The sequence below is a fragment of the Hermetia illucens genome, chromosome 6, assembly GCF_905115235.1.
Source record: "Hermetia illucens chromosome 6, iHerIll2.2.curated.20191125, whole genome shotgun sequence".
Lineage (NCBI taxonomy): Eukaryota > Metazoa > Arthropoda > Insecta > Diptera > Stratiomyidae > Hermetia > Hermetia illucens.
Window position 1 is genome coordinate 16,519,281 of NC_051854.1, and position 10,310 is coordinate 16,529,590.

Genomic DNA, 10,310 nt, shown 5'->3' on the forward strand with positions numbered 1-10,310 from the left:
TTCTCCAATATCTCCAAACCCTGCCTCAGATAGAGCCATAGCGTAGGTCAGGACGGCAACGGACTCCAAGGATTATCGAATTGGTGGACTTCGCTACAGCTCCTTATTAAAACAAGCCTAGACCGGACACCAGCTGTTATGTCGTTGATGTTAGTCATAATGACTATTTTTTTTCATATTGAAATACCTCATTCAGTTTTGTATGGAACAAATAGCGAAATTCAACTAACAACAATCGACTAGAAGACTCGGGCTGAAGATCGGTTACAACCAAAGCGAAGTTTTCATTCAGTTGCCAGAATAAAGATATCCTTAAAACGCTTACCGGACTTATTGCTGTAACTCGCACAGCAGATCTTCCTACTTTAGCATCTTCTTCATAACAGGTTCGAAATTTCCAACGAAGAAACAAACAATTATCCTTGGCAAGAATTCTTCAACCTTACCGTTCCTGAAAGATAAAAACTTCTTTGACTCTTCCTCTAAATTTAATATTTCTATGAATAAGTATAAACAACCTTAAACCTAATCGAAAATCTAAATATTGAACTATACACACATTTCTTAGAATTAAATTAAATCATCTACGGCAACCATTTCCACCAGCATACTGTCCCCCTCCGATTGCGCCCGTTCTCGTTCTCTTTCACGTTCATGGGTCTTCATGTGTGTTTTCAATGTCCCCGACTGTGGGAAGCCCCAACCGCATACTGAACATGTATAAGGACGTTCACCTGTGTGGCTACGCATATGCGTAACACAATCACTCTTTTGTGCAAATGATCGCGAGCAATGATCACATTTGAATGGTTTCTCGCCGGTGTGTGTACGACGATGGTTTCGCAAAGTACCAAGAGCGGCAAAGCGCATCGGACAGAGATCACACGCATACGGACGTTCGCCGGTATGAATTCGTTTATGCTTAACTAATGAACTAGAAGTGGTGAACGATGAACTGCACATGTCGCAGTTGAAAGGATGGTCGCCGGTATGTTTGCGAACGTGGGCATTCAGTTCGCCTGGGGAAGAAAAATTGGCGTTAAGGGTGACTTCTTTACATTGAAATCTGAAAACAATCTCAAACCCTGAGGAAATACCTTACCTTTACTGACGAACGATAGATCGCAATCCTTGCAAGCGAACGGCTTAAGATTTTTATGTCGCATGATGTGTTGCTTGAGATTTGTGTTCTGACTGAATCCTTTCCCGCAAATCGAACAAAGGAACGGCTTTTCTCCACTGTGTGTCCGCATATGATCCTTCAGCGTGGAATACATTGTGAAACCTATTCATCGAAAACTATCAATTTAAAATCTTCTTGAAACAATAACACAATACAAGACTTACACTTCCCACAGAATTTGCATTGATTCTTTACCGCCCCGCTGTGAGCCTTCTCAGTATGCGCTTGAAGTTTTTCCGCTTTCGAGAACGATTTTGTACATTTGCTACACTTGAACGCCTTCGCATGCGTTTTTATGTGTTCAATCAAGCTTTTATCATTAATGAACACCTTTTCGCAGAACTTACAAATAAATTGCTTTTCCGTGCATTTATTGATCTTCATATGACACTGGAATGATTTCCTATTGACAAAACCCGCACCGCATCGTGGACATGTGAATTCGCCCGTCGGAAGCGAAGTTGGATCATGTTTTAAAAGAGCATCTTCGGGGAGAGTTTCCAACAAAGGCTGAGTGGCATCTTCATCGTCGTCTTCATCATCTTCGTTGTTTGTCTTATCTTCAGTTTCGCCCTCATTTCTTTCCTCATCCTGCGATGCACTGTTGCGCCGATGGCATTTCCTTATATGTTTATCGAGGTTTTTCTGGTGTACAAAATCCATGGGGCACTCTGGACATTTCTTTGGTGAACGTGACGCCGCCTTGGATTTTCTCTTGCCCGTACTGACTGGTTCCTTTTTGCAAGTGGCCGCATGTGCTTCAAAGTCCTCTTTATTCTCGAATGTGTGGCAACATGTCTCACATACTATTATAACTACTCTAGCATCTTGTTGGATTTCCCCGTCACTACTATTCTCTAGAAATTCGTTTATTTCATACATTGTACTCTCGTCATTCATATCATAGCTTTCGGCTTGAATCTCGTGAACTTCAACCAACTCCTCGGTCTCCTCGACTTGTTGCACTTGCAGCATTTCAACATCTTCACATTCGTTATTTGTAATGATTTCAGTTTCTTCTTTCTTTGAAACTAAATCTTCTTCGGCTTCAGAACTATGTTCAGTGCCTTCTTCTTTGGCGATCGTGTACGTTTCCACTACAGTGTGTGATCGTGTAGGTGAGGGTGAAGTTGGGGATTGTTTTACGCTTTCCTCGATCGACACTTCTTTCAAATATTGCTGTAACGTATCCTGCGAACTTTCACATTTGATTTTGAAGAAGTAAGAGCGCTTGATCTCGCTAACACAAGCCAAACAAACTTTGTTTGGTAGCCCATCATCTTCAGAGACCTGTAAGTAAAATAATCTGTTTGAGAATCAGAGAAGCCTTAAAAACTTGGACTTGCGGATCTATTCCAAACCCCCAGCCATACACAAGTGCAAGGGAGAAGAGCCGGAGGATGTGGTTGCTCGTGAAAAACGACCTAAATGAGTGCCAACTCTCTTGGCAAGATGAAACTAGAGTGAGATGTACTGCACGGCTCATTGGCAACTTAGGTGCGTGGCTAAATTGGAAGCATGGCGAGACTGACTATTTCCTTACCCAGTTCTTAAGTAGGCATGGAGGCTTTCAGTCTTACCTGCGCAAAATTGTGTTTTGCAATGGAGTTGTGGACGACGCCCATCAGACCTTTTTTTCTCGTGGAAAGTGGGATGGGATTCGTCAGCAGCTCTATTTAAACACAGAGGATCTCTCTCTAGACAACATTGTCGAGGAGATGCTGAAGAGTACTGACAGGTGGAGCCGTGTTGCGGGTTCTTCTCGTTGCAAAGAAGATAGAGCTCGACTGGTGGAGGAGCCGGATGGCAGAGAGTTCTTTGAACCGACAGTTCCCTTCCTCCTTTCCCTCCCGTTGCTGACAGGACTTCCCTGATTTGAAGGCTCCGCAAGGCGGGAATGATTCACAGGCTAGCGCGAAGTAATGTGACAAACGGTTCCAGGCTAGCACTCTAAGGATGAGGAAATGTTTACTTCGTAGTCCGACGACGTACCGTTGCGGGAGTACATTCACCTACCCTAAGCCCTAACAGATCCTACCGCATACTCTTGCGTTGTGACAGCTTGGTCTGTTTATATGTATTTCAAGCTAAAATTGCATGATTCGGCAAGTGCTCACACGACGGTAGCCGCCGCTGGAAACCGTTTTTCAACGGATCAAGAGTTTGTAAATCCGGGCTGAGAGTAGATTTACCCAACTGTCGAAGTACTGTTTGCCTGCGGATCTGGCGAAGGATTAACCGCAGCAACCGAAAAAGTTACTAAAAGGTCCCAAGGTGGAATAGCATACGCCGAGGGCTGCATGACCAATGGGAAGCGTTGTCTATACTATGGGGACTCTGAATACTTTTACCCTAGTAGCCAGGCTAGCCAGAGTAGTCATTTTTCTCGGAGTGCTCGTAAAACGAAGACATGGATTTCAACTTGAAAGCCAATGAGCTAACGACAGATGAAGAAGAGCTGTTTATGCAGGCACATCATCGGAGGACGAGCTAGTGGCATCCAGCTAGGAAACAGTTGCCGTCAAGGCCAGTTCCGTCGATGCCAGCCGTAGCATCGCTATGCTGAAACCAACAACAGGGACCTCCAGCGGATTTCATTCGTCGAACTGAGCGTAGCGAATACCAATCACAGTACTCTCCCCACGACACCGTTAACATCGGGGATCGATCAACAAAAACAGAAGCCAACAGGTATGTCGGCTACCGGAAGCTAGAGAAGAAGCGAAGATCCACTGGCGTCCTAATCAACAGCCAGTGCCAGAAGACGGCACATATTCTGAGCAAGATCGACTAGCGGGATGAAAATAAGAAATACAATGTACAATATAACAAACGCCTGGGAGACCAGCAAAAAAGGAAACAAACTGCATTCAAGTGCAATCCACCTCAAGATGAGGTCAAACAGGAAAACATAAGGAGTAGAGTGTTCAACGGCTCGCAACAAGCAACCTCTATAAACAATGAAACAAAAACGAGCCGCCGACGTAGGTACAAACTACGAAACCCATCACCGACGTGCCCAGAAGTCACTTATGTTTGGCGCTATAGCATGATAATTCCACTAGGGGCAAACTGGCGCTGGAGGGGTGCATTAATGTTGGGGCCGGGCTGTTTTATATGAACATCGATCATCTCCTGGATAGCAAGATGGGATACATTATTTACTTTGATTCCTCGCAGATGGTTTGTGCATTGCACGTCGTAGTATTAACGAACCAATTATCCCGGGGGTTTCGCGGATCGTGCATCACTAAGACCAGCGAAGTCAGGGAGAACGCAATACTCAAGGTCGCCCCATATCACGTGATTCCCAGGAGACCGATCGCTGAAATCTGGTTACCGAAGATACGCACACTACTTTAAATCCGAAGCACGACCGGGTGGTGATCAAGTAGGAAGATCCCCTTCTATCTTGCAGAAATAGAGAATATCTGGAGGTACTTTAAAAGGTGAACTATAAAGTGCGGCGCGAAGTCAGAAAAGCAAAGGTGAAAATGTTCCGCTCCGCGACCCCGGGCCAAGGTAAATCGTCGACAGCGAATTAATAGGAGGAGCCTTGGATCGGAAGAGGATGAACCATCAAGAGGTTCCAATGTGAATATTACAGTTTATTCCACAGCAGAAGATACACTGATTGAAGCAAACTTAGAACATTTATCTTCGTCAGGTTTTTTTTGTGTCCGTACCTGAGTTCCAGCGATCTAACCGTGGGCAAAGTGGAACGGATGGGAGCGGAAAACGTTCATGTCTTGGTTGGGCTTCCTTATAATTTTCTGCATAACTTTCTAATATACATTTCATCATCATCATCAACGGTCCAACAACCGGTATCCGGTCTAGGCCTTGCCTTAATAAGGAATTCCAAACATCCCGGTTTTGCGCCGAGATCCACCAATTCGATATCCCTAAAAGCTGTCTGGCGTCCTGGCCCACGCCATCGCTCCATCTTAGGCAGGGTCTGCCTCGTCTTCTTTTTCTACCATAGATATTGCCCTTATAGACTTTCCGGGTGGGATCATCTTCATCCATACGGATTAAGTGACCCACCCACCGTAACCTATTGAGCCGGATTTTATCCACAACCGGACGTTCATGGTATCGCTCATAGATTTCGTCGTTATGTAGGCTATCGTCCATCCTCATGTAGGGGGCAAAAATTCTTCGGAGGATTCTTCTTTCGAACGCGGCCAAGAGTTCTCAATTCTTCTTGTTAAGAACCCAAGTCTCCGAGGAATACTTGATGGCTGGCAAGATCATTGTCTTGTAGAGTAAAAGCTTTTACTCTATGGTGAGACGTTTCGAGCGGAACAGTGTTTGTAAGCTGAAATAGACTCTGTTGGCTGACAAAAACCGTGCGCGGATTCCATCATCGTAGCTGTTATCAGTTGTGATTTTCGACACTAGATAGGAGAAATGATCAACGGTCTCAAAGTTGTATTCTCCTATCCTTATTCTTCCTACATTTCATCAACTAATAATTAGGATAAAAGTTTTATTCAATTCAATTGGTTAATGAGCTATAATATGACCCCGAAATAAGGGCTACTAATAACGGATGCAGAAGAAGATTATGTCAATGAATAGAAAAATGAGACCGAAGCAGATTAACAGTGAATTACTGCATTAGAGCCCAGAGGATAGTAACTAGTGCGGCCGAGCTTTGAGCAACCGAGCAAAGAAAGCTGACCAAGCAGACCTGCAGTCGTATTCGAGTCCCAGCCAAACAGACCGAAGCCGAGTGCGAGTGCTCCGTCGTTCCCGACCCGCCGATGACAGGAGCCAAGTGCAAGCGCTCCATCGTTACCGATTCGCAGAGACACAGCGGAAACCTGACGTAGTTTCTCAAGTCAGTCTCCAAAGAAAAACCGACGGCACCGTTTACCGCCAGGAACACAATAGCAGATAGCCCAACAACTCCGTCGGTGACTGCCGCGTTGCCAGGATCAGACGAACATTCCCGGAAAGAAAAAGGTGTAGAATTAATTTAAGCATAGTTACAATTAAAAGTTAATTGTTCTTTCCGGTTTATTAAAATAAAACAGAGGCGGTACGTTTTTTTTTAACTACAAAGTTAGGCAGGGTGTGACCTCTGCCGCTCGCTGATTCTTGCAGTTTCTCCTGGTGCTGACATTGAGGTTCGAGTGGTTCCGCTTCGGGCGTGAGTTCCGCTTCGATCGTGGTGCTGTTGGATTTTTCGTTTCGCTCGTTGTAGGGCTCGGAGGTTATTCGCGGTCCTCGTAAATAACATTAAATTCGACTAATGTCATAAGACAACAACTCTGCACGCCTCCTACACCGCTGCCCGTAGTCGCAGTGGCGGCCGGAATAGAGTTTCTGAAGTAGCTGTGATAACGACGACTCCCGGGAATCATCCAGGCCACCTTGATTTGTGCGGACTCCTGGCCTTTAAAGACGTTAGCAAACACCGCTGATAAGATCCACGACGTGCATGCATCCTCCGTGGTCAGTGAAGTGTCACGGGAGGCCACGGGCCAAATTACTGGCTTCAGCAGACGGTGGCCACCCTCGGGGCTACCGTCTCTAAGCTAACGTCGACAGTGGGAGCTTTGCGTTCGAGAGGTAGGTCCCCAACATGTTCGCAGTCCGCCAACCGAAATGAGCGATCGAATAGTCGCGCGTCGGTGACCTCAACGAGTCCTGTAGTTTGCTGGTACCATCACATCTTCGCTAACAAGGCAAAGAAGTATACCAGCCCGTCCAAATTCACAGCACGGTATCGCGGAATCACAATTTGATCCCACAACAACTCAAACTAGTGGCGACTCTCAGCAAAACTTGCCACCTGCTCAACCGTCAGTCTTTCCATCATTTTTAAAGTAGCCGACCATCGAATTCGCGCGTTCCTTTAAAAATACAACAACATAACTACCAAAAGTAGTGTCCCGCAGCCAACTAAGCATGATGTGCAGCACCACATCCGCAACACTGGTTCCCCTATCTTCTCAAAGGTGCGTCCATTATCTCCCCAGAAGCTCGCTGCTAAGAAAGAATTTGACATACTTTTAAAACAGAGTATTTGCAGACCATCACATAGCTGCTGGTCTTCTCTACCACACATGGTCCCAAAGCCCAACGGCGAATGGAGACCATGTGGCAATTACAGATCTCTAAATGCTCAGACCATTCCACACCGCTACCCCATACCACTCATCTTTGTGTACAATCTCGCAAACTTTGCGTTTTTACGGTCTTAGACTTACAAAAGGCATACCATCAAATCCCTGTAGCTCCAGAAGACATTCCGAAAACGGCAATAAGCACACCCTTCGGACTCTTCGAGTTGATGCTTTTTGGTGGTGGAGGTTCCACTCTGTCCTGCGAAACCTTAACCTTTGTTTCGTGTACTTGGATGATGTTTTCGTCGCCTCTTCCTATGAGTCTGAGCATTTAGGACATCTCGAATGCATTTTTCAATGCCTCTTTGATGTCGGTTTTGCGCTTAACGTTGAAAAGTGCAAATTCCTTCAACAGCAGGTGGAGTTTTCAAGCCACATGATTTCCTCTGAGGGAATACACCCGGACTCAGACAAAATTCGGGGAACCACAGACTTTCCGCAACCAAAAACATTCAAGGACCTGCAGAGGTTTTTCGGGACGATAAACTTCTACCGTCTTTTCCTGCCCAAACCCACACAACATCAAGCGATCCTCAGCGCTTACTTGCCTGAACCCAAGACCATCGCGTGTGATTGCGTGATCTACAGAGGCCGTCCAGGCATTTGAGCTAGCCAAACAACAGCTGGCAGACGCTACACTTCTGGCATTCCCTCAAATAGATGCGCCCCTAGGCGTATTCATCGATGCCTCAAACATCACAGTAGGTGCTGCCCTTCACCAAAAGGTGAACCAAATCTGGTAGCCATTGAGCTTCTTTTCCAAACAATTGAATAAAACTCAACGGAACTATGGCACATACGACCGTAAGCTATTAGCTGCATGGCAATCAAATACTTCCGATATTCCTTAGAAGGCAGGTCGTTCATAATGTTCACGAACCACAAGCCTCATACCTTCGTTTTTAGGCAGAACCAAGACAAAGTACCCCGTCGTTAACTTCGGCACCTGAACTTCATAACCCAGTCAACTTTAGACATCCAACACGTGTCCGGCGAGGACAATGTAGTTACAGACGCTTTGTCGCGCATTTCAAAGGTAAAAATCCTTGCCACGGGCGATTTTTCGGCAATTGCCGAAGCACAGAAGAATGACATAGTATTCCAGAGCCCCAGAGACAACCCCAAAGATAAATTTCGGGAGTTATCCGAAATACTCTGTGAGACCTCTGAAAAGGCATCAAGGCCATATATAAGGGCCACTTTCGCAAAAAAAGTATTCCATGCAGTACACAATCAAGCGCACCCAGGCATTCAGGCAAGGAATCGGTTGGTCCTTAGCAAATATTTCTGGTTCTCAATGAATAAGGATGTTTACTCTTGGGCCAGACAATGCAACGCTTGCCAAAAGTGTAAAGCCGCCAAGCACGTACAGAAAGAAGTAAGCTCTTTCCCTCGGACTGCCAAGCGTTTTCACACGATCCACGTCGACATCATTGCGAGACTTGCATGGCATCGTGTATTGCCTCACATTCATCGATAGGTTCACACGATGTCCTGAGGAAATACATCTGGCCAACATTTCCGCACAATCATGCGCCGAGGCTCTTTGTCGGGAATAGATCCCACACTTTGAAATTTCAACCAAAGTGCTAACCAGGGAATGCAGTTCAAGTCTACCCTGTTCTCGGAGCTAGGTAAACTCCTAGGCTTTAAACGCCATCGGACGACAGCATACCACCCGCAATATAATTAGATACTGGAACGCTGGCATTCGTGCTCGCAAGTCCTGCCTTTCGTTCTCCTTGGCCTCGGTACAGCCCTTCGTGAAGATTTTGGCGTCAACTGCGCCGCGCTAGTACACGGAAAGAACTAGGGACCCCCTAGCTGCCCTGTGCTCGATACTAGGTCAGGCCTTTCCACCACTGGGCTTTTGTGCTTGCTCCGGGACGCCATGGGGAAACTAAAATTACCCCCGTCATCCTGTCTTTCTTCGATGAAGGTTCCACGAGGGGTATATAAGGTTGCTCCAATCGTGGAAAAATTGCGAGAAAAACGTCTTCGATGGTATCGACATGTGAATAGCACTGACGAGAACTCACTACCTAAAATTTGCCTGGGCTTCGAGGTCGATGGGAACCCAACTCAAATAGCGATGACCTGATGTACTTGACTCCAGATTTACGATCGGCTAGCCATATACAATGCATAGATAATACTCAACTACCTAAAAAAGTATTCGAGGGAAAAGCGCTCTTATTCGGGAATTGAAAGAAATGATAGAAGGATCGAGACTTTTAGATGCAACCAATTCTGAAGAACGAGCCCCAAACGAGCTGTAAAGCCTCGACGGCGACCCCAAAAGCCTGCACTGCCAAGTTGTAATCAAATTATTAAGAAATGCCTGCGCTACTTTTTCTAGCGGGTAACGGCGCGGATTGGTTCAAATCCTAATTTACTACTTCTATTTTGCATTCAGGATATGCTTCTAATTGAGAAAATGCTCGAAGTGGAAAGTAAGCACGGGAATTTGTCTCCGACCATTCCTCAGGAACTGAAATCGAATTTCCCGAGGCGATTTTTAACTAAACCATGAAAATTTACAATTGGCACGATATTTACTTATTGGAACATAATTCTTTTCCTCCGTTTAAAGCTCAGAACGCTATTTATCTGCAAATATCTCACCTTGACGGTAGTGAAATTCCCCAACATCTCGCCAACAGTACAAACTTGTGATACTGCCGGGTTTGCATGTAGAGAAATCAATGCTACTCCAGAACCCAGACAAGTTCTACACATTTGCTGTAAAGATACTTCCATCTTCGTCGAATTGCAACTAAATTAGGCATTCACAGAGCAAGAAAAATGCACAAAACCAAGCACAAACTATAAATCACAACTATTTTGACGTCTACTTGGAAAACGTCAAAACACGCCACAAGGCGCCTATAAAATTACCTCCAACAAACCCTTGCTGACATCATTGCCATGTAGCAGAGAGAAAATCGCGCCCAAATGAAAAGATGTAAACATGCTGACAAAAACATAAA

The 10,310-nt window shown here is 45.4% G+C and overlaps 1 protein-coding gene across 1 annotated transcript; it reads right to left on the minus strand.

Annotated features, from left to right (window-relative positions):
• Positions 1 to 480: 480 nt before the first annotated feature.
• On the minus strand, positions 481 to 10,170 carry LOC119659242 (gastrula zinc finger protein XlCGF26.1). Its single transcript, XM_038067222.1, has 4 exons — positions 9,946 to 10,170; positions 1,348 to 2,473; positions 1,103 to 1,285; positions 481 to 1,019 (listed from the first exon to the last, which is right to left on the minus strand). The coding sequence occupies exons 1-4, from the start codon at positions 10,078 to 10,080 to the stop codon at positions 571 to 573; spliced, it is 1,893 nt and encodes a 630-aa protein (XP_037923150.1). The 5' UTR covers positions 10,081 to 10,170; the 3' UTR covers positions 481 to 570.
• Between the last annotated feature and the right edge of the window lie 140 nt (positions 10,171 to 10,310).

Excerpts from the sequence above, each read along its gene's own strand:
- LOC119659242 (XM_038067222.1), bottom strand. The coding sequence starts at position 10,080 with ATGGAAGTATCTTTACAGCAAATGTGTAGAACTTGTCTGGGTTCTGGA. Across the intron at positions 1,286-1,347 it reads ATGCAAATTCTGTGGGAAGT|GTTTCACAATGTATTCCACG; the intron begins GTAAGTCTTGTA and ends TTCGATGAATAG. Across the intron at positions 1,020-1,102 it reads TCTATCGTTCGTCAGTAAAG|GCGAACTGAATGCCCACGTT; the intron begins GTAAGGTATTTC and ends TTTCTTCCCCAG.